General features: G+C 53.8%; 1 protein-coding gene across 1 annotated transcript in view; it reads right to left on the reverse strand.

The window, feature by feature from the left end:
• The window catches only part of TBC1D22A (TBC1 domain family member 22A), a 275,779-nt gene extending 251,494 nt beyond the window's left edge, over window positions 1–24,285 (reverse strand). The window contains exons 1-3 of the mRNA XM_081059292.1: window positions 24,056–24,285; window positions 2,029–2,085; window positions 938–1,254 (exon numbers count right to left, since the gene is read on the reverse strand). Coding sequence (XP_080915418.1) covers window positions 938–1,254; window positions 2,029–2,085; window positions 24,056–24,117 — 436 coding nt within the window. The 5' untranslated portion in view covers window positions 24,118–24,285. The remainder of the gene's footprint in view (window positions 1–937; window positions 1,255–2,028; window positions 2,086–24,055) is intronic.
• Window positions 24,286–24,645: the final 360 nt, after the last annotated feature.

The raw sequence follows: 24,645 nt of genomic DNA on the forward strand, positions 1-24,645 counted from the left end.
AGAGGAGGGCTGGGTGAGGTCATGAAGGGGGTCCCCATGGGAGCTGAGTGCCCGTGACAGCTGGCTGCTCCTCACCGCGAGGCTACGACGAGAAGGTGGCCGTCTGCGACGCAGAAGGTCCCTCACCAGAACCTGACCGGCTGGCTCCCTGCGCTCGGACTTCCAGCCTCCAGACGGTAAGGACATAATTTTCTGTGAGACTTAACTTCGTAATTGCTGTGACAGCAGCCCCAGCTGACTACATGTGCCGGGCCCCCCTCGCCAGACAGGACTCTGCACAGGGCAAGGCACCCTCTGGCCTGCCCCTGGGGCAACCCAAGCCCTGAGGCCAGCGCCCAAACCACTGCAGATACTCATTAAATAACCACTGTCTTACCTCACAGACCTTCCAACACGGAAAGGGCGAAAGTAATGAGCACGGTCTGAACAACGGCCACCGAATGCCAGGCGCGCGGGTACGCAACAAGACATGAACCCCCTCGCGCAGGTCATAATCTGAACATGGCAGTTCCAAAAATAGGACGCCCCCCACCCCGAGCCCACGTGCATGTGCCCTGAGGGTCACTGCAAGCTGCCAAATGAGGTACGCCCTGTGCACGTCCGGCTGGCTGGGCCCCCAAATGGAAACGTCACCCCACTGCAAGTAGGGCACACTCGGGGTGGGGCGGTGGCTCCTGAGCCCTTGTGCTCACTGTGGCCCTGTCAACCAGCCCATGAAAGCCACATGCCGTGCCACTCCACCTGGAGGACAGGCACTCAGCTAGGAGAACAGAGAAAAGCGTGGAAGGCCTGCGGCCGCGGGCATGACCGCCCCACGGCTTTTCCAGGGCTGGGATCCCTGCTGCAGACGCGAAGGGATCCCTCCTAACCGTCCCCAGCGAGGTGACCCCAGCCCTTTCCGTCTGCAGACACGCGCGTCCTCTAGTCCCCATCCCACCTGCAGGACAGGCCGTGTGGCTCTCGCTGACAGACTTCACCAGCCGGAGGTCCCCGCTGGGAGCGGGAGGAGGCTCGGCGGAGGGCTCGTCCTGCCGCTGGTGCCGCTCCTGCCGCTGGCTGTGGTTACGCAGCACGCGGTGGGCCGTCTCCATGACCACGGCGCTGTTGAGGCTCTGGGTCGCCATGGCCAGCAGCTCGTCGTCGTCCTCGCCCGCATCCCAGGCGTCGCTGGTGTTGCTCTCAAACTCCTGGAAGGTGCTGACTCTCTTGGCCTTCACCGGCGTGGTCGGCACCTTGGGCGCGGTCTTGAGCAAGCTGCAAAGCAAGGGCAGTCTCGACTGGACCCCGCAGCCCCGAGGCCTCTCCCCACAATCTGGCAGGAGGGAGCCCCAGGTGAAAAGGTGCAAGGCTGCCGAGGGTTTAGTGACAGGAAAGGCGGGCACGACTGCGGGGTCTCGCTGAGCGGGGGTCTGCCCTGGAAGAAGCGGTGCGCGCCGAAGCACAGGGCCACGCTCAGCCGTTCAGGCCTAGGTCCCGAGCCACACCGGGGCGGTGGATGGTGCCCGGTGCCAGCGCAGTCTCCCACCCCCATGCCTGCCAGCCTCCGAGGCAGCAGCTGGAGCGGGGTACAGGCCCTGGGGGTATGGACGGGCATGCAGCATGTATTACTCGGGAACCCCTGGGGGACCAAGGAACACACACACACACACACACACACACACACACACGCCGGGTAACTTCCTGCGGCTCGCCTCTGGTGGAGGAGCGGTCACAGGCAGGGGGCGGACTGCAGTGGAGAGCGAAGAAATGAATCACCACCCGACGGCCGGAGCCAGGCCCTGCCCGCCGGCTGAGGGGTGCCAGTTCGTGCTCTCCTGCACGGCTCCCCACTTCAGCTGTGGCTTCCACGGCTGCCTGTGCCCAGAGGGTGAGCTCAGCAAGGCCAGCAGTGTGTCATCCAAGCCATTTCTTGATGGGTTTGCTGAACAAAAGGCCACTTTCCTCCCCCTCAGGAATTCCAGGGAGCTGAGGGGTCACCACAGCCCCCCAAAACAGCCTGAACAGCAATGTAGAGGAGGCTTCACTTACGTGCCGTGCAACAGTGGATCAAAAGGAGGGTGCTGGGCGCCATACACATGCTGGATGCTATTTAAAAAGAAGGAGAAAACAATTAGCTTCTTTTCAGCTTTCCCAAAGGCCCATCCCCAACTCAGGAAGACCAGCTCCTGGAAACCCACATTCCTGCGGGAAGCAACTCTCCATCAGCTGCCACAGGTCATCCTCCAGCCACCCCGGGTCCTGAGGGCCCCTCCCTAAGGTATGAATGGGCCATACAAGCTCACCCCCCACAAACAAGAAGGGCATTCAGCCCTCCCTGCAAATGGGCCTCAGCACAGAAGCCCAGAAGCGCAGCCCTGACAGCGTCACACAGGCCTCAGGCACCAACCGGTGACAGGGCTGCTGGGAGCTGGCAGCACTCAAAGCCATCAAAGGTCCTGGCAGCCTCTACTCTGGACAGCAAGTCACAGGCAGGACTAAACCTGACCCTGAAATGCCCGTCAGGAGACTCATCTAGCACCACTCTTATTAAATATTTATTTTATAATAAGACTTATTTAAAAAGTCTTATGCTCATCAGAGTAAATTTGGAAAAAAGATGAGGACAAAATAACCCACGTGGTAGATGACCACTCTCGTTAGCTCAGCAACCCCCCACTGCTTCCTCCCGGGGACTTCCAGCCAGGGGTGGCCATGTGACAGCAGGCAGGTCGGCATAAACGCAGGCTCTCCCTTGCGGAACAGGAGACGGTGTAGCCAGCACACGCTGGCCCTCGGCTTTGCCCCCTCTTCCTGCTTGGGTCACAGATGTGAGGCCCAGGGGTTCCTCAACCATCTTGCCACCGTGAGAAATAAACAGGAGGAATAAAGCCCCCCACGGTGGGTGGCAGGGGAGGAGGGAAAAGAGGGCAGGTCTCTTTGGAACTGTACCAGGGCCAGTCCGCCCAGGACCTCCTCCCTCAGACTTCCATTCGCATGAAATAAACACCCCTGTTTAAGGCACAGGCGTGCTCATAGATGCGGTCCCCATGGAAGGACAGCCACTGGGCCATTTTGATCCAGTACCTTGGGGGACGGGGTAGATACACTGACACGTTGGGCATGCAGATAAACGTTCTAATTCATTGAAACAGAATGAAATCCGACCTTTTGTACTCAGCAATATATCGTAACTATTTCCCCATGTCACTATCCTTCAATTTACTTAAATGCATTTATTTACACTATATGTACAGTCTGATACATACAAAAATATATGCAGCATATGTAAATTTAAAATCATAATAATGAAAGGTCACACAAGATTTCCGTATGCATTTCTCTGCAATTCCTGGCAAATCTATCCTTACTTCTGAACTTTTTAAGTATTTAAAAATTGCAATAACAAAAAGAGCATCAGTGAACTCATAACTGCCTGTGCCATCTCCCTGGACAGTGTCACCTCTCGCATCACACTGTGCCACCATACCACCGTAACTTATTTGACCAATGTTGACTGGGAGACATTCAGCGTACTTAAAACTGTTTGTGACTACAAAAACAGCAATAAACGTCTCTGGGGACAAATACCTGCCCACAACTATGAGAACTTCATGAGGATAAGTTCCCAGAAATGGAGTGCCGGGGACATAAAGGACGCGTTTATAGGGCTGTCGGCACATACGGCCACAGACGGAATGCTCCCATTCCCACAGCCACGTGGACAGACCATAAAATCGTCACTAACCTGACAGGAGAAAAGTGGTCTCCTCGCTTTAAGAGCAGGGAGGCAGGACAATCCCTAAACACTTTTGTTTGTACGTGATACTGCTTTTGTAAACTGCCTGTTCAGACCCTTTGGCCATTTTTCTAATGGGCTGTTTACCCTTTCCTTACTGATTCCTAAAAACCTTCTTGTAAATATAGGGCCCCTTTGTCCTTCAGGCGGTGTGGTCAGTAGAATAATGGCCCCTCAAAGATGTCACATCCTAATCCCCAGAACCTGTGAATGTCACCTCACCTGGCAAAGGGGGCTTTGTAGATGTGCTTAAGGACATAAACCTTGTGGGTGAACCTTGGATTATCCAGGTGGGCCCAATCTAATCAGAGGCCCCAAAAGTGGAGAACTTTCCCGGCTGTGCTCAGCGCCACGCTGCACGGCTGGCTCTGGAGACAGAGAAATGGGGCCACAAGCCAAGGAACGTGGGCAGCCTCCCGAAGCTGGAAAGGTGAGGAAACCGCGGGGCAGAAAACAGCTTACAGCCAGCTTAATGGCTCGCCGACCTCACGGGGAGTCCGTTCCATGAAGCCTAACATTCTGCCTCACAATCTATTTCCCTACCTGTTCCTCACGGGTAACCACCAACCCGAACTGGACATTTACAATTTGCATGCAAGTGTTTATATTTTCACTGAAGACTCCTGGACCTCTAGGCAACGTGATATTATTCTGCACATCTACAAAGGCTGTGTTAGTATTATCATACATACACTTATACAGGGGTGCCAAAAAAATGTACAAGTGGACACTTTGGTCAGCGTTGCTCAAGCAGTGGTTCACCATAATCAGAAGTGTCTGGACACTGATGGGAACCACTCTGAGCACCTTTTGTAATTGCAGAAGTCAAACGTGACTTGTATTCATCTTTTGTTATCAGTATATATTGAGTATTACAATTTTAATATAGTTCTTTCCTTTCTTAAAATGTGTACACATTCTTTTGGCACCTCTGTATATACCTTTTTGCAACTTCACTCTCTTTCAAGATTGTTTTCTTTATTATTAAAGATTTTATTGGGGAAGGGGAACAGTGTGTATTTCCCAGGATTTTATTGGGTAACAGTGTGTTTCTCCAGGGCCAATCAGTTCCAAGTCAAGTCATTGTCCTTCAGTCTAGTTGTGGAAGGCGCAGCTCAGCTCCAAGTCCAGTCACCATTTTCAATCCATAGTTGCAGGGGGTGCAGCCCACCATTCCATGCGGGAGTTGAACCGGCAACCTTGTTAAGAGCTTGCACTCTAACCAGCTGAGCCATCCAGCTGCCCTTTGAGATTGTTTTTTATGTGCCAGTGTTAGTACACGCAGCTCCAGTTTTGTTGTCCTGTGGGGTTTCATTTAATGTGTGAGGGGTGGGGGGTGTTAAGCAGTAAACCAACTTTTCCAAACAATTTTTACATGGAAACACAATACAGGCAGAGGCAGAGCTGTTCTGGAGAAGTGGAGAAGCAGGAGAAGTAGGAGCCGCAGGCGAAGCCCACCCACTCGCTTACCCCCCTGCCACTCAGACAGAAACTGAGAAGATGAAACTCCGAGGAACCACAGCAGGAGGCCGGGGAATCACTGAGAACCACTGGTCTGGTTACTTCTTTAAAATATACGGCCTTAGAAAAACGGTAAAGAAAAACAAAGAAAAAACCCAAAGGTGGTCCTTTGAAAAGATGAACAGAGTTGACAAATCTTTCACTGGACTAAGAGGAAACGCTAGAAGACTCGAAGTACTAACATCAGAAATGAAGGAGAGGACACTGTCATCGACCTGACAGAAAGAGAGAGGATTATACAAGAGACTATTATGAAAAAAGGAAAAAGACAAAACTGAAATTTACCAAAGGAGAAAAAGGAAATCTGAATAGACATATAATGTGAAGAGACTGGACTAGTCATCAAAACACTATTTACAGAAAGCCCAGGTCCAAATGTTTTCATTGGTCAATTCTACTAAATATATAAAGAATACCAATTCTTCAGAAATTCTTCCAAAATCCAGAAGCAGAAGGAACACTTCCCAACTCATTCTGTGCAGCCAGTATTATTACCCTGATACCAAACCAAACAAAGACATCACAAGAAAATTACAGATCAGTGTCTCTTACAGAAATACACGCAAAATTCCCAACAAAATACAAGCACACCAAACCCAACAACATAAAACAAAAATTATACATCATAATAAAGTGGGATTTATCCAAGGAATGCAAAGCTAGTGTAACAACCAAAATCAACTAATAACCATATTAATAGGAAAAAAGGACAAAAACCACATGATCATCTCGGTAGTCACAGGAGACAACACATTTGAAAAAAGTCAACACCCACCCCTTCATGATAAAAAAGCTCAGCAAACCAGGAATAGAAGGAAACGTCCTCATTCTGACAAAGAACACCCATAAAACCCACAGCTAACATCATCCTTAGCGGTGAAAGCTGAACGTTTCCCCCAAAGACCAGGAATAAGAGAGGAGGTCAGCTCTCCCCACTTCCCTCAACACTGGCTGCTGGGTCTACCCGGGCCATCAGGCAAGAAGAAGAACTAAGAGGCATCCAGGTTAGAGAGGGGGACATAAAACTATCTAACAAGGTGACGTGATCTTGTATATAGAAAATCTTAAGAAATCCACTAAAAAAAGGATCAGAACTTAAAACCAAATTCAGCAAGGTTTCAGGATACAAGATAAATATACAAAAATTAATTATATTTCTATATACTTTCAATGAACCCAAAAATGAAATTCTTTTTAAAATTCTACTTATAATAGCATCAAAAAGAATGAAACATTTAGAAATAGATTTAATAAAAGGTGTGTCAAATGTATGCTCTGAAAACTAAAATATATTGTTGAAATTACAGAAGACCTAAATCACTGGAAAGACACCCACATTCATGTATCAGAAGACTTAATATTGTTAAGACTGCAGAGCTCCCAAAATTCTACATAGATCCAACGCAATCTCTATCAAAATCCCAGCTAGTTTCTCTGCAGAAATTGACAAGCTGATCCATAAAATTATATGGAAACTCAAGGGATCTAAAATAACCAAAAAAACCTTCAAAAAGGACAAAGTGGGAGAAATCGCATTTCCAGATTTCAAAACTTCCCAAAAGATTCAGTAACCATGTCAGTCTGGTACTGGCATAAGGATAAACACAGAGATCAGTGGAAGAGAACTAAAAGTCCAGAGAGAAACCGCACATTTACAGCCAACTGATTTTTTACAAGTGTACCAATGGGGACAGAATTGTCCTTCACCAAATGTGCTGGGACAACGAGATATCCACATGCCAAAAAAGCAAGTTGCACATGAGCCTCTCAATCTATACATGTTAACTCAAAATCAAAGACCTAAATGTAAGAGCTAAACCTATAAAACTCTTAGCAGAAAACACAGGAGTAAATCTTGAAGGATTTAGATGAGGCAATGGTTTCTTAGAATGACACCAAAAGCAACAATAGCAACAAACAGATAAACTAAACATTGTCAAAATTTAAATCCTTGGTGCTTCAAAGGACATATCAAGAGAGTAGAAAGACAACCCACAGAATAGGTGAAATTTCTTGCAAATCACATATCTGATAAGGGATTGCATCTAGAATATATAAAGAACTCTTACAACTCAGTAATGAAAATATAAACTAATTTAAAAATGAACAAAGAATTTGAATAGACATTTCTCCAAAGAAGATATGCAAATGGCCAAACAACACATGAAAAGATGTTCAAAGTCTAGTCATTAAGGAAATGAAACCACAGTGAGATACCACTTCACACACATTAGATGGCTAAAATTAAAAAAGACAGATAATAGCAAGTGCTAGCAAGAATATGGGGAAAATGAAACTCTTACACAATGTGCTGGTGGGAATGAAACATGGTGTAGCCGCTTCAGAAAACAGTCTGACAATTTCCCAGACAAGTAAATATAGTTACCGTATGACCCAGTAATTCCATTCCCAGTACATACCTAAGAGAGATAAAAACACACGTCCACACACAAACCTGTACAGGAATGTTCACAGCAGCATTACTCGTAATAGCCAAAAAGTAGAAACAACCCAAATGTCCATTACCAGATGGACGGATAAAGAAAACGGGGTCTCTCCACACAATGGACTGTTATCCAGCTATGAAACGAAGGACTGGGACGTGCTGCAATACAGAAGAGCCTTGAAAACACACCGCTATGTGCAAGAGGCCAGCCGCAAAATAACACCCATTGTGTGATTTCATTCATACATGTCCAGAACGGACAAGTCTATAGACAGAAAGCAGATGAGCGGTTGCCTGGGGTCGGGGGTGGGAAGCTGGGGGGCGGGGGGAGGGGAGGGGACAGCTAAAGAGTGCAGGGCTTCCTTCCGAGGTGATAAGCAGGCTCTAAAATTGGCCGTGACAATGGGCGCACTGAGCACCGTCTGAATACACCGAGACTGAAGTTTACGCTTTCAATGAGTGAGTGGTATTGAATGTGAATTTAAATGGGTGGATTATCATACACGTGAATCTCAATAGATGCAGTGTGTTTAAAGGTCACATAGCTCCCACCAGCTCCTCCTGGGTTCCCTCCGGGAACCCAACCATCACGCTTTTCAGGAAGAGCAAGCAGCCCCACGGAGAGCCCAGGAGCAAGCATTACAACTGCCAGCGCAAGCTTGGGTCCCAGCTGACAGCCTGCACCGGCCTTCTTCCGATTTCAGTCCCAGCTTGGCACAGTGTTAAGCAAGAAACTGCCCTGGCTTTAGCTTCCTCATCCCAGTAATGGGAATAAGAACGTGAATGAGACGAGCTAACCATGTATGGCAGCCGTTTGAATCCTGCAAAGTGACCTACAAACAGCGTTTCCCAGTAAGATCAACCTACTTGAACATTTGCGTTCCTCCATTCTGTGCCAGTACATTTAGGCGGCTCGAGGCCAGCGGGCAGCCTGGCCGCCGCAAGCCACACGTGCACGTCATTTTCCCAGAAGCCTTGCAGCACCACAGGCTGCGCATCCCTTCCCTCCAGCACGGCAGCAAACTCATGAATTCTTCATGGGCACACCACTTGTGTTTATCGAGCACAAAATGCTCCAACAAAGTTCAAGCTCAGACTAAAAGGAACCTCATTTTATCTCATTAAAATTGCATTTTTATTTGGTCTTGCATAGCTAAAAAGAAAAACAGGCTCCAACTGAAGCCATTTAAAAAAATGTATAAGTGGCAAATAACATACTACCTCATTTCAGATAATGAAATCTTTCTTTTAAAATTATACTAACCAATAAACTCTTCAATAAATTGTACTGCTTTAAAACAGTACAGTAATTCACTGTTTAAAGAGAACCCCAGTGATTCTTTATGAAAAGCAGACGCACATGACATAATTCCACTTCTAAGCCATGCACACTAAGTTTACACCCGGCCACACATACACAGGCAAACAGGTGCAGCAATGTTTGGTAACTTAAAAAAAAATTTTTAAGAACAATCTATATGTTCGTTATCAACTGAATATAATTACTAAACACCAGAATACATACATATAATGGAACAGTAACCACAAAAACCATGAATGAACTACAGCTACGTGAATTACGATAGGTAAATGTCATAATACGACAGTGAAAAGTAAGTTGAATATACACAGTATGACATCATTTATAGGAAATCCCGGTGGCTCAGGCGGTTAGAGCTCCGTGCTCCTAACTCCGAGGGCTGCCGGTTCGATTCCCACATGGGCCAGTGGGCTCTCAACCACAAGGTTGTCAGTTCAACTCCTCGAGTCCTGCAAGGGATGGTGGGCTTGCCCCCTGCAACTAAGACTGAACACGACACCGTGAGCTGAGCTGCCTCCCGGATGGCTCAGTTGGCTGGAGCGCGTCCTCTCAGCCACAAGGTTGCTGGTTTGACTCCCACAAGGGATGGTGGGCTGCGCCCCCTGCAACTAGCAAGAGCAACTGGACCTGGAGCTGAGCTGCGCCCTCCACAACTAAGACTGAAAGGACAACAGCTTGACTTGGAAAAAAAAGGCCTGGAAGTACACACTGTTCCCTAATAAAGTCCTGTTCCCTTCCCCAATAAAATCTTTTTAAAAAATGGAAAATGACAGTATATATCATTTTTGGATGCACACATGAAGGTCAAAAACCCTACTGCATAGGTGGCCATGGAAACAAAAATTCAGGACAGTGACTACCTGGGGCGTGGGGCGGTAAGGAGCTGGGTCCAGGAAAAGAACCAACAGCCGCAACTGTGTATGAGTAACAGCTTATTTCTTACGCTGGATGGAGGGTACGCGGCTGTTCTATGTTCGTTTATTAATCTGTCCAGTCATGTGCCACATAACGACATTTTGGTCAACAGCGGACCGCATACCTCGGGTCCCCTAGATTTTAATGGAGCTGAAAAACTGTCTCCTGGTGAGGTCGCAGTGGCGTGTGTGTGATGCTGGTGTTAACACACCCGCTGCACTGCAGGCGTATAAGAGCACAGCACGTCAGTTACGTAGGGAACGTAATACGTGGTCACAAACGACTGCCACTGGTTTGTGTATTGACTACACCAGACTCTCACGGTTCCTTGAGAGTGTGCTCTGTCTCCTTAGAAAACAGTTTGCTGTAACACAGTCGCCGTATTACCGGCAGCAGCCTCGTCCATCTCATGTGTACGTGTCTCGTGAGGGCACCAGTTCCTTTCGCTCCAATCCTGTGTCATTTTGTGCAGTAACGTGCCCTACAGGCTGGTAGCCCGGGGCACTAGGTGTGCGGCAGGCGGGCCGCCTAGGAGTGTGTAAGTGCACTCTAGCTTTGTAAACACACTGCTCGGGCTGTGGGAGGTGAGTGTTTATGGACTCGACGCAGACACAGCCACCAGAGAAGTGTCTCCTTCACGCAGAAGGGTCAGCAAAGGGAGTGCTCCCCATTTCTGATAACTAAGTCTCCACGCCCTACCCCCGGGCTTTGCGCGCTGCACACAGAACTCTTTCAGAAAGCTCAACCTCCTCAGCCATCCGGAAATCGCGAGGTAAGACCGCAATGAGATACCACGTCATACCCCGTGGGAGGGCAAAAACTAAAAAGATACTGTACGTGCAGACAAGAAGGCAGAGGAATTGAAACCCTCATACACTGTTGATGGGAAGGAAAAACTGTAGAGAACGCTTTGGAAAACAGTGTGACAGGTCCTCAAAAGGTCCAATAGGTGCCACATGACCCTGCAATTCCACTAAGTATGTGCCCAAGAGAAATGAAAATAAACATCTACACAAAAAACTTGCACAGTGTTATTTATAACAGCCAAAATGTGGGAACAGTCCAAAGGCCCATCAACTGATGAACGGATAAAGCGGACGTAACCTTTGCACACAATGGAATATCACCAGGTCATAAAAAGGAACAGAGCGCTGACACACACTCCCACATGGGTGGACCTCGAAAACATCACACTACGTAACACAAGCCAGTCACGAAGGACCAGACACTATATGACGCCATGTATACAAAATGTCCAGAATCGGCAAATGTGTACAAACAGACAATGGGTTAGTGACCGCCGGGGCTGGGGAGGAGGGAACACTGCTGAGAAACACAGAGTTTCCCACTGTGGTGACACAAATGTCCTCAAATTGACTGTGGTGGTGGTTACACTCTGAATACACCAAAACCACTGAATTGCGCCCTTGAAATGGGTGAAACATATGGTATGTAAATGATCTCTACAGAAAGATGTGCAAAGGAAGCAGTCAGGAGGGGAGGGAGGGGCGGAGGGCAAAGGACCAGAAGGTCCCCTCCCTGACCCAGGTGCCCAGGAAGGGAGTGTGCCCTGGGGCTGGGCTCGAGAAGCACCAAGAGCCTGGGTGACCAACGCCATTCAATAAACCAGTAAACAGGCCCGAGTCCACTCGGAACAACAAAAGTCAGCAATGCTACCATCACAGAACGAAACATTTCAGTCCACTTCACGTAAAAATTACAGAAAATGACTGTAGCAGCCTGCCCCGAACTAAGACGATGAAACTTAAGGAGGACTGCTGTGTTATCACCAGGCAACAGTGGGACTGTTAGCTGTGTTTCCTGGGTACGATCTGTATACATCCTGATGATCACACAACCAAGCAGCTGGGAAGAACTCTCCGACGCAAGAACAAGTGATTGAGAACTAAAGAATCACCCAGGGAGGGGCAGGCGGAGAGGTGCCCCAGGATGGCACACTGAAGGGACCCCAACGAGAAGGACATCCTCCTGATGGCCCCCTCCACTAAAACGCCCCACTGGTAAGGGGAAGGGGAACAACAAAGAACGGGGTAAAGCTAAGGGTTCATGCAAGAACAGGGTCGCCGCTGGGCGGTGGTCACTGACCAGGACAGGCTGGAGACATGCTCAGAAGGGAGAACGCACAACTGAACGAGATGGGCCCGACATCAACGCCAGCTCTGCAGGGCTCTGTCCAAGCTGCCTCGACAACACAGGTCAAGGAAGCTGCAGAAAACTCCTGATGGGAGACTGTCTGAGGGCCTACCTGCGGACAGCCGAGCTCTGCGGCCTGGTCTCCACCTGCACAGCGCGCGCCGTGCCACTGGCATGCCTGACGGTCACTGGCCACCTGTAATGCTGCTGCTTCATTCAAGTCACTCCACAAACACGGCTGAGCACCTGCTCCACGTCAGGCCCCACGCTGGTGCTGGGCAGACAGCAGGGAGCCAGGGAGCGCCTGCCCGCCCGCCCCGGGCTGCTCCCGCAGGAGTGGGTAAACCTCAGGACACAGGAAGCGCTGAAGCAGGACAAAGGTGGGAACAGAGGCAAGTAGCGGCGGACAGCAGGAAAAAAGGAGCGTCAGAATGCAGTGATGCAGGGCCTCTGGGTTGTGACGAGCAGGGATCCTGTCCTGCACGTCCTGGAGAATTTCTTTCTGGTGTGAACTCGGACTCCCTCCACCAAGGTGCCAACTTTGAAACTAAACTCAGTAGACAAGACCAACTTTCTTTTTTTAATTGACAGTTAAATAGCTGTGGGTGCAAATAGCAAAGAGTCAAAGAGTGAAGACTGAGAGGAAATAAAAGAATGGAAAAGAAAGAAATCCAGCTGCAGTGTCCTAAGCATCATAAAAGAAAAGCAAGCTCGCTGCCCACGCTTCCGAGGAAATGCCTCCGTGTTTCAGACCTACGAAGCACACAGGCAAACCGAGCACTGAGCTTCCACTTACACCACAGCTCATCGGCCCCTCTTCTCCCAGCACAGGCCCGGCTCACTGCCCCTTTGGGTTCACTGGTGCTTTTCCAAAGACACACTGAATTAGCGACTCACTTACCATTAGGCTCCTTCTAACCCTCAGCGAGGCTCCCCAGATTTATGAAACACATGCAGAAGAAGTCAGTTTTCCAAGGAAATTGACTTTAGTGGGCTTCGGAGGAAAATGTATGAAACACATTATTACAACAATAAACAAGCCCGTCGTCCCTTCTGAGAGCACAAGCTGAAACTGTCATCTGCCCCACGGAGTCCACTGCAGAAACGCGTGGCCCTGCAGGACCCACACCACTCCCTGACGGGCAAGCTCTCAGCAAGCTGGTGTCCCCACCGGGCCAGGAGCTCCCTGCATAAGGGCCTGCATTTGTCTCCTGTCACACTCCCCGTGGCCCCCAGGACCCAGCGGAAACTCGGGCAATTACTGAGCCAAAAAGCAAGTTGTTTCACGGACATGTCTTGATATATACATAGATATACAGATAAACAAGCACGTTTACAATAAATTCTTCACTTGAAAAAAGCCATGGGTACAGAGAACAGATTGGTGGGTGCCAGAAGTGTGGGGTGGGGGTGGGTGAAATTGGTGAGGGGTCAAAAAGCACAAACTTCCAGTTATAAATAAACGAGTCCTGAGGTGTGATGGACAGCATGACGACTACAGTTGATACCATGCTACGTATATGAAAGTTGCTTTGAGAGTAAATCTTAAAAGTTCTCATCACAAGAAAAAACTGTAACTGTGTGGTGACGATGTTAATGAGACTCACTGTGGTGATCATTTTACAATACATACAAATATCGAATCATCATGTCATACGCCTAAAACTAATGCAATGTTGTATGTCAGTTACACATCCATTTAAAAAGCAATGTGTGTTTATCATAGAAAACTTGAGAAACTCTGAATAAGGAAAAGGAACCCTTTTGAAATGAACACAGAGGAGTACTCTGCCAGCCTGGCAACCGGACAGCACAAGCCCCAAGTCCCTAAAGTCCCCACATCGCTCCCCCTTGTGGCTTCTCCCAACTCGCCTCTGGACTCAGGCACGGAGCCCTCCCCCTCCCTCCCTCCCCGCCCCCACCTGTTTCCTGCACCTCAGACCCTCCCCGAGCCCAGCCCTCCGTCCTGCCTTCTTCCCTCTTTGGGGAAACCATGCTGTCTCCTGACTACTGACCATCTCTGGGTAATGATTCTCAAACAGCTGCCTCCAGGCACCAGTGCCAGCTCTGGGCCACACTCACCACGCACACTACCGGGTCCGTCCCAAAAGTCAGCTTTGCCCCAAATGCCACACCTCACACCTAGTTCAGTTTCCCTTCCTTGGACAGCAATGGCACCACCGGTCACCCGGGAACAAAACAACAGGCTCGCCCTGCCTCACACTCCCTTACACCCTCTTCCAGGCCCTCCTGGCCTGGCCCTCCCTGGGCCCACCTGCTGTCCCCACCAGCCTGGGGCAGAGCTCCGTTCCTCTTTCCCTGACCACGTCATCCACTGCTTCTGTGACTTGATCTCCAAGAACCCAAAGCCACCCCTCCCTGACGCACACCACCCACATGCAGCCCAACTCCAGGTCCTCAGGACCACGAAACCCTTCGCACATCTATGCCCTCCTCTCCATCGCCCCCTAAGGGAGAGCTGCAGCTGCCTCTCCTGCTCCTTCCCAGCTGAAGTCTGCAAGGTCTGCCTGCTGCCCTTGGGGAACAACTGGAACCTTTCAGGTGCCTCGCCCTCCCTTCCCCCTCACACCCACTCCCCCAGCCTGGGGCGGGCCCACCCCCCACCCCCCACCACAGCAGGCCCACCGCCCACCCCCCACCACAGCTGGCCCACCGCCCACCCCCCACCACAGCTGGCCCACCGCCCACCCCCCACCACAGCTGGCCCACCGCCCACCCCCCACCACAGCTGGCCCACCGCCCACCCCCCACCACAGCTGGCCTACTGCCCACTCCATCTGGCCATCCTTCTCCCCTTGGTCAGACCCCTGGGAGCAGGGCTCTTCTCTTTCTTATCCATCTTTTCCTCATCGGTCTTCCTTCAGGCCACCCTCACAGCCCAGAAGACCCAGCCCCAGCCCATCGACAGAACACCCCCCCCACACACCCAAATAATGTCAAAGGAACGGACCAGTCCCTCCAAGTCCAGTCTGATGTCACCCCGACCCTCCTTCAGAATCTCCCACCCTTGCCCACGCTGCCAAAGGACTCTCCTCCTCCGTCCTCTCACAGCGCACCACAAGCCCCGCGGTGGGGTTCCTGGCTGGCGTCTGTCTCCCCAAGAAAAGGCAGGCCTCCCCACTGCAGGGACCACAGCCCGTTCACTTCTGCACACCTCAGCGCCCGGCATGCAGGCAGAAGGCACCCATCAATGCCCACCACAGTTAAGGCTCTCTTCCTCCCGCGCAAACACCTGAATGATTAGCCTTTCGCACTGAAGGGGTGAAGCCCAAAGACGAAGCAGCTCTCTCACGACCAGCTACAAAGAGCTCTGCCCTCCCAGGGGCTCCCACGTCTCCCTGGCCTGCCCTGTCCTATCAGAGCTCCTCAAAGTCACGATGCTCTGTGAAATCACAGTTGGCTGGAACACTAAATGCCACGATAGCTCTAGTGACTGGTTCTGGAACAGAAAATTAACCCAAGATAGAGATTAATTCTAAAGAGAAAATAAAATGGGTCCTGAGCTAACATGTCTCTATAAGCTGTTCCATGAAATGTCACTCATTGTCTAACCCACAGCACGACCAACCTGGAAACTGTCACAGCAGAGGCGGGCTTATTCTCGAAACAGGAGAGGTAGCGTTAGGTGCTCTCTCCCTCCCCCCCAATAAAACAAGTCCCAGTGCCCTAGCCGGGAAGGGAGGGGGAAATAGTGTCACTAGCCTATAAACACCATAAAGCTGCGGCTAATCATCTCCCGCCCTTTCTTCCTCCCAGACCTGTCTGAATTCTGAAAGAAGCATGGCCAGCCCCCCCATTCCCTTTCCCACCCAGCAGTGCAGTGCAGCCCCACCCACGGCCTGGCCTCAGCACCTGCACACGTGCTCACGCGAAAATGAGAGGCAGGGGCACTGAGCGCTCCCTCGGGACTGCCGCGTGCCTCCAGGGTCCACAGTGATGCTGAGGGACTGGCCGGCTTTCCAAGGCGCTGTCCTCCGCCCCGCGTCTCCACACATGCCGTGCGCACGCGCGCGGAGGGTTCTGGGCCAAGCACAGGAGCTCGCCCCGAGGACAGGGATGAACGCCGTGTGTCTCCCGGGTGTACGCATCAGAATCGAGCCGCGTGTGCGAGTTCCGGAGAAATGCTTATGGGGAGAAAGCTCCTTTAAAACCCTGCAGCAAGGTATCCGAGGCAACAGGTGGACACGGCCGCTACGTGGCGCATTTAGGATTGTATCCAGGAGGCCTCGGCCCCAGCAGCATGGCCAACTCAAGTGCGCAGCCTGTGAGAAGGAAGACGGCAGACCGTGGCCACGCTAGCCCGGGCAGTGCGCACGCCAGGGCAGGGACTGTTCCCTGACAGGGCCAGTGACCTCCAGACACTGGGGGAGGGGGCCCAGGATGAGCAAGAACACGCAGGAAGGGGCCTGCGGGGTCAGGGGCCCAGAAAGGTAGGGACAGTGGAGCCAGAAAGGACTGTGGCCTGCACGGACGCCTGAGCTCCAAGCCAGACCACTCGTAGGAGCTGGGGGGGGGGGCACTGAGCAAAGCCTCAGCCCCCCAACGGCTGTCCACGCGGGCCTGGCACGGCACATGCGCTCCTGCGTGGCCCGGTGAGTAACAGCACCGTGTGCAGCCCCCACTCCCAGGGGCACTAAGGGCCTCCACGACCACTCGGCCGGCTGAAATCACAGAGGCTACACGCACCTTTTCACCTGGGCCCCGGGCGGGAACCTCCACATAAATCCCCAGAAAAGAGAAACTGCATTTCAGAACGGGGTACAAAAAGACTGGGGATACTCAAAACGAAAGTTCCCCGTGGCACAGGCCCCCCGTTCTCTGGGGCCTCCTGACCCCCTGCCTCTCACCTGCGAAGGGAACATGGGGGTGAAGCTAGAAGCTGCTCATCCCGCCCCTAAGGAGCCCCCAGAGGTGCAGGAGTCGGGGTGCACAGGAAGCACGTGCCCAGCTCCCAGCCGGAGGAGCCAGGGCGGGCCGCAGGCTGAGTCAGGGCCCCAGGGCCAGGCCCACTCCGCCACCAGCTGCAGTCCCAGCTCCGTGTCTGCACAATGGGGAACACCAGCACCCCAGGCTGGGAGGACCCAAGGGGCTGCAGTGTGAAGAGCCCGGCACAGGGACGCATGCAGTAAACTCTCACTAGGATGAGGGTCACTACAGGCCCATGTCACCTCCCTCTGAGCTTTGCCTGCCCTGTCCGGGGATAGTCGTTCAGTCACTGTCCCCAGGCTCCTCAAGGAAAGACCCACAGGCCGCCAGTCTATCTGGCTCCCAGGGCCCGGCATGTGGCACAGGCCACGCCTGCCTGTGTGCAGGGACCCGAGGGCCTGCGTGGGCCAATCCTCAAGGGCACCTGGTTGACTGAGGAGCCACTTAGCTGAGAAGTGGCCAGAGGAGGACGAAGCCCACTGGAGTAGGCAAGGAGGGGTCACTCACGGACCCCTCTCTGTGCCACCGCCTTCGTCCTAGCAGCACACAGTCCAGGCCCGACCGGAAAGGCAGAGCAGTGGGCTCTCCGCGCGTGCTCTGCTCACTTCCATCCACGACTATGATCTTGTCTTCACTACACTTGGGGAACTGGATACTTCCTCCTGCTTTTATTTTTAAAAATTCAAAAAAAAAATCTGCAGTCATCAGGAATTTATTTTTCAAAACTCATTTTTGTCCTCACTTACAATTCACCCAAAAGAGTCTGGATTTGCTACGTTAGACAAATATGTAGGAACAGGGCACAATCCACATAACATTTATTTTTCAAACTGTTTCCACACAAAATAAAAGGCACTGAATAACAAAAACATGACCACTGAAAAATAAGCAAGCACAAAGAACCGTGAATACAGCAAAATCTCCCCCACTGGTGATTCGAGCTCCAACACAGCCATGTCCACTCACAGACGGTGACCAGAGAAACCCAGCCCCACCAAACACACTGGCACCGGCAGGGCACAGACTCCCGGGCTCCACGCAACACAGAAGCAGAGAAACAAAGAGGCACTCAGTCCAAACAGCCGCCTCAAAAACACAAGGGAACAAACAGGTGTACAGTAACGAGCAGGTTTCGGCAGAATTCCGTTTCTTGCGGTTGTAGGACCGAGGTCCCCGCTGGCTGTAAGCAGGAGGCCGTTCCCAGCTGCTAGAGGCCACCGGATCCCCTGGCTCGTGGCCCCTTCCTCCATCTTCAAAACCAGCAAGCACAGGTCAGATGGAGCCTTCCCAGGACGACTGACCGCTTCTAAGAGCTCCCGCGACTCCACTGGCTCCAGCAGACAACCCAGGACAATCTGCCATCTCAAGGTCAGCAGACTAGCAACCTTATTCCTCTTTGCCATGTAACGTGACATTTCCCAGGTTCCAGGTATGAGGGCGGCTGTTATTCCGCCTACCACACCCCACCCCTCAGGTGGAACCCTGGCGATCCCCCCAACATGCAGCCCATCAGTGAATCCTGCAAGTTCCACCTCAACGGGCCCTGACCCTGTCCCTCCTGTCCACCCCCACAGCCACTCCCCTCCCGAGGCCCACTTCCTCTCTCCCCCTCTTCCAGGATGAACGAGGTCATAGTGCCACCCTGCCGTGCCTTCTCATGGCTCTGAGGACCCAGACCCAAGTCTCCTCCACGGCCCTCAAAGCCCCGCTCGCCTCCCACCCTCATCTCACACGCCCCCCTCATGACACCCCCCTCAATGGCCACTGGCCTCCCAGCAGGGTGTGTCCCGCCAGGAGAGTGGACACTGTTTACACATCTGTGTGTTTACCGTCTCCTCACCCCGTGGCCTCTGAGGCCACAGCTCAGCACGGCCTGGGCACCAGTCATGTCTGAATGAATGAATTACGCCCCCAACAACTCCTCTCCTTCCACTGACGAGTGCAGGTGGCCTGCTGAGGTGACTGTGTCATGTGCCGGGAGACTCCTCGTGGCTCTGACAGCTGTAAGCTGAAAGCGGTCACAACCACGACGCCGTGGGCTGCCTTCTGCTCCAGCTGCACCCTGGGCACCCACAGCCTTGCCCCATTCCACGTGGGCCCTTGTCGCCGCCATCCCACTTACAAATGTCATTCCTCACTGCGCCAGCTGCCAGCCTCCCCTTCCGCCAGCAGAGCGCACTGCCAGGCAGCACTAAAATAGCAAGCACGGGACCCACCGAAAGGCGGCCTGTTCTCACACCCAGTGTGTAGGATTTTGTCTTGGCATTTAAAGTGAGGCGTGACAAGAAGGCCAACTGCATTGCATAAGCCACAGCCCCTAGGGAGCCACCAGTCAACTGGCCCAGGAAAGAACAGGCCCCAGGGAGTCAGACATTGACCCTTTTCTGATTCTTATCCCCGACCTGCTGATTCTTATCACGCCACCATCCTATCATCCCTCTCCTGAGTGTTACAACGGCCTCCTAACTGGCCTCCCTGCCTCTGCCCCCAGCCCCCACCTGCCTTCCACGCAGCAGCCCAGGTAATCCTGCCACACCCAAGGCAGGTCACGCCACTCGTCTGCCAAGAAGCCTCCCAGGCGCCCCCTTCACTCAGAAGAAAAGACTGAAAGTCCCTGTGGTCACTGTGACCACGAGGCCCACCCGCGGGGCCCCCAGACGCTCTCCCCCGCCCTCGGCTGTCATGGCCCCTTTGCTCTTCTCCCCAATCACACCAGCACCACTCCCGACGAGGGCCTCTGCACTGCGAGTCCTCTGCCCGGACCACTGTCCCCCGTCACTCAGGGGACCTGTTCCCTCACCTCCTCCATGAGGGGTCCCTGAGCACTTTATCAGCATGAAACCCTCCCCACTGCACCTGCCTCCGAAGTGCCTCGCCCCCTTCCCTGCTCTGTTCTGAGAGCAGTTACCACCTTCTAACAGCCCGCGCTCTGCTTCACTCAGGTGCTCTCCGCCTCCCCCGCCCCACGGCGAGCTCGGTGAGCGCACACTCGGGTCTGTTTCGTCCACGGATGTGCCTCCAGCACGTGCGGCTGTTCCTGCACACAGTACGGGTTAAATAAATATTTGTTGACTAAACGATCAAACTCTCCACATGTCCAAGAGGTCCCCTCTCATTCTCACCAGAAAGAACCAGACGAGGCCAAACACACACCCTCCTGCAGATCAGAGCCACTTCAGTCTAATGCAACTCCCTCCAGTTACACAGGCAGAAATTGATGGCACCAGGAATCGACACGACCTGGCAAAGGTCAGAGAGATGAACAGAAAACGAAGGCTAAAACGCAGACCACGGACTCCTCCTCAGAGGTCTTTCCACCATACCACAATCCCGCTTTGTCCATAAAAGAAATGTCTAAGAAAGCACCAGGCAAATACACCACCTAAGAGCCAGGCTGTGCAGAGGACAGGGGTCTGCAAGCAAGACCGCCTCTCGTGCAGTGTGAGACCTTGGCCAAAGGCCTTATTCCGTCTAGGTTAATCTAAAAGATGGTTTCTTTCCATCAAGCACCATTTATCAGCACTAACAATGCAAAGGTGAGGACGGCACACACCCTGAACTTGGCAGAGCTCAGCGTCTAGTAAGGAAACAAACAGAAAGCAACACACTCAGCTGGGAGCAAAAAAAGGCATGTTAGTCCAGACTGCATGAAAACAGGAAAGGCTTTGCAAGGAAGTGCGCTGGAGGTGAACTTTAAAAATTCAAGTAGCAATAATAACCAGGCACAGGGGAGGCAAGGAGGGAGAGAACCTTCTGGTCGGGATAATACAGCATGACCACCCAGGAACCTGCAAGTCCATCAGCACCGCTCAGGGCGAAGTTCAAGCACGCAGGGTGGGAGATGTGGCTGAAGAAGTAAGCGGGGGTCTGGCCTTAGGCATCACGCAAGGACACCTCTACTTCTCAGCACAGCGTTTCGGGGCCTTTAAACCACGCCTGCCTCAGTGAGTGTCATGTGGAAGACAGAGCGCGTGTTTCGTACACTCTAAAACCCTGGGGAGACTGGACACTTGTATACACAGCACCAAGATTAGCAGCTGGTAAGCTGTAAGTGTCCAGTGACCCTCAGCCACAAGTGTCACAAGGAAGTACCGTGAGAGAATTATTATTATATTAAGGAATCACTGATTATTCAAGGCTGCCTACATAAAAAACCCCTTAACAGTTACGTACTTTGTGCTAAGTGCATTCCTCCTCCTCTGAGTTCCCCTGGGTTTAGGTCCACACCCCAAAAAAAGAGTTGAACAATCATGGAAAGCACTGAAAGCGCTGGAAAAGCCCAAGTCTGGCCAGGATCCCTGACAGCACTGCAGTCATGCAGGTTACGACGAGTGCAGGGCGAGTGGTCACCATGGTCCACTGGCAGGAAAAAGGACAGACCTTAGCAGCTCGTCCTGTCACCTGAAACAGCAGCACTGGCAGAGGCAAGGCCAAAGGCAGCAGGGGGCCCCCACACAGCGGCTGCACAGGCCTTTCTGGCGGGGCCAACGTCTCCTGTGTGCCCTGCTCGCTGCAGTGACAGCCTCTAACGGTCCTCCACTGCAACTCTGCCACCGTAACACAGGAGCTGTCTCAGAAACACCAGACACAGCACAGTATCAAAATCAAAGGAAAAAGAAAGTCTCCCAGAAGACAGTGGAGGGCTGTATCGGTTTCCTGTGTTTGTCATAAACCCCTCACCATCTGGAGACTAGAAGTTCAAATTGAAGCCATCGGCAAGGCCGTGCTCTCTCCGAAGTCTCTGAGACCACCTTCCTTGCTCTGCGGGCTTCTACTGGTTTCCAGGATCCCTTGGCGTACAGATGCATCGCTGCCATGTCTGCCTGCCTCCCCACGCGCCGTCCTCCCTCTGTCCCTCTCTCTGCGTCCACATGTCCCTGCTCTTCTAAGGATACCAGTCACTGGACTCGGGCTCTCTCTAATCCTGTGTGACCTCATTTTAACTTGATTACATTTGCAAACACCCTATTACCAAATGGGGTTATAGTCACAGATTCCAGACAGACATGAATTTTGGGGGGACACTACTGAACCCAAACCGAGGGCAAATTACCGACAGTCATGGTCATCAATCCAGAGGTTTATGCACCATTATAAGTCCATACAGGAGCTCAAATATTCTTCTATGTCAGTTGGATGTTAAGAATTAGCGTTTATTTAGACTGAGGAGGAACCAAACCCCAAGACCCGGAACCGGGACGCAGGAGTTCTCGGGCCACACGCCCTGTCTCTGGCGTGTGCTGCGGGCGCCTGCCCAACGCACGGCTGGGCCCCCCGGTCTCCACCAGTGCAGAGTCTGCACATCACCTTGGACGCTGGTTTCGGAGCAAGTCTGTGTGCTTCAACCAAGCACCGTCCTACAGAGGAACACGGGGTCTTGGCCCCTTTGGTGACCCCCAGGAGCCCGTGTCTGAGCAGTGACGCGTCCTGCCAAGTCCCGGATCCCGCTTCCCACTGGACACGCGGAATTCCGGGGCTCGCAACCCACCCCGCTGACAACGGTGCTTATCGTGAACGCCACGCGTGGTGCTTGTGAGACCCTCCGCAGAGAGTGGCTTTGCCAGCACAAGTCTCGCTCCTCATGGGCTCGGGCTTCACACGTGGCCGCACTGCGCTGGGAGCCCGAAGTCCACCCGCGACGTGTTCGCGGCGGCAGCTGCTTTTCCTGGGGCTTCCCCGGGAGCGCCCCGTCCCGGGCCCAGGGACACGCGGGCCCAGCAGGACTTTGGAGCCTCAGCTCCAGGGCACGCCCGGGTCCCCGCTGTCACCCCCGCTGTCACCCCCGATGTCACCCCCGCTGTCACCCCGCTGTCACCCCCGCTGTCACCCCCGCTGTCACCCCGCTGTCACCACCGATGTCACCCCGCTGTCACCACCGATGTCACCACCGATGTCACCTCCGCTGTCCCCCGCTGTCACCCCCGCTGTCACCCCGCTGTCACCCCCGCTGTCACCACCGATGTCACCCCGCTGTCTCCCCGCTGTCACCCCCGCTGTCACCACCGATGTCACCCCGCTGTCACCCCCGCTGTCACCCCGCTGTCACCCCGCTGTCTCCCCGCTGTCACCCCCGCTGTCACCACCGATGTCACCCCCGCTGTCTCCCCGCTGTCACCACCGATGTCACCCCCGCTGTCTCCCCGCTGTCACCCCCGCTGTCACCCCCGCTGTCACCCCCGCTGTCACCTCCGCTGTCACCTCCGCTGTCACCCCGCTGTCACCACCGATGTCACCCCCGCTGTCTCCCCGCTGTCACCCCCGCTGTCACCCCCGCTGTCACCCCGCTGTCACCCCCGCTGTCACCCCCGCTGTCACCTCCGCTGTCACCCCGCTGTCACCCCCGCTGTCACCCCGCTGTCACCCCCGCTGTCACCCCCGCTGTCACCCCGCTGTCACCCCCGCTGTCACCCCGCTGTCACCCCCGCTGTCACCCCCGCTGTCACCCCGCTGTCACCCCCGCTGTCACCCCCGCTGTCACCCCCGCTGTCACCTCCGCTGTCACCCCGCTGTCACCCCCGCTGTCACCCCGCTGTCACCCCCGCTGTCACCCCGCTGTCACCCCCGCTGTCACCCCGCTGTCACCCCGCTGTCCTCCTGTGTTTACCCCCTACCCGCTTCCCGCGGCCGCCTCCAGCCCGGAGCGGGTTTTCAGGCCCCACGCGGGAGCCGGAAACGCTCTGGGAGCCCCAAAGCCCCCCCTGGCCCACGCGAGACACGCCCCGCGCGGACAGCGGTCCCCCGAGGCCCCGCCCGCGCCGCGCCTCCCGCCCCCGGGCCGAGGGACGCGGGGCACAGCGGCCTCGGGACCCCGCGGCGTCGCCCCGACCTCACGCCCCGGCTCCCTCGACGCCCCCGGCGGTCTCCTCAGAGCCCAGGTCGCCCCCCTAGGTCGGGACTCGTCCCGCCGCCCACCGAGCCGACGCGCCTCCTGACCCCTGACCCCTGACCCCGACCCCGCGCTCCCCGTCACACCCACCTGCCCGGGACCTTGGTGTTGCTGCGCTTCCAGAACTGCTTCCTGGCGCCGTCGCTGGCCATGGCCCCTCCTCATCCCTCACACCTGCGGCCCCGACACCCGAGTGCTGCTGGCCGGCCCCGGCGGCCCCTTTCTGTACCCCGGGTGGCCCCCCAGCCGTCCCGGGACTCCCGAGCTTGGAGCCGAGAGGCTCTTCCGCCTCCCTCCGGAAGTTGTGTCTCCGCACACTCGGAAGTCCCGCCTCCGTGCCAGGCGCGCGTGACGCACGGAGCGGGGCGCCCGACGTCATTAGAGGGCGACGCCGGGACGCGTCGCGGGGGGCGGGGTCAGCGGGGCCCGCCCTCGCCCGGGTCTGGCTCCGCGGCCTCTGAAGGGCGACGCCGCAGATCAGTGAGGAGGTCACGGGGGCGCGATTATAGTATTATAATACGTGTATACGTTTCCTTCTTACGGTGGTGGGCGTGTCAGGTGGTGTCACGTTCCTTAGGATGTTGTGCGCTGAAGCGGATGCTTCGTACCCCGTTAGCGCATCACGATGCCGCCCTTCTGTGCTGTGCACGGCGCTCCCTTCGGAAGAGACCCGTGCGAGC

The sequence above is a fragment of the Rhinolophus hipposideros genome, assembly GCF_964194185.1.
Source record: "Rhinolophus hipposideros genome assembly, chromosome: 9".
NCBI lineage: Eukaryota > Metazoa > Chordata > Mammalia > Chiroptera > Rhinolophidae > Rhinolophus > Rhinolophus hipposideros.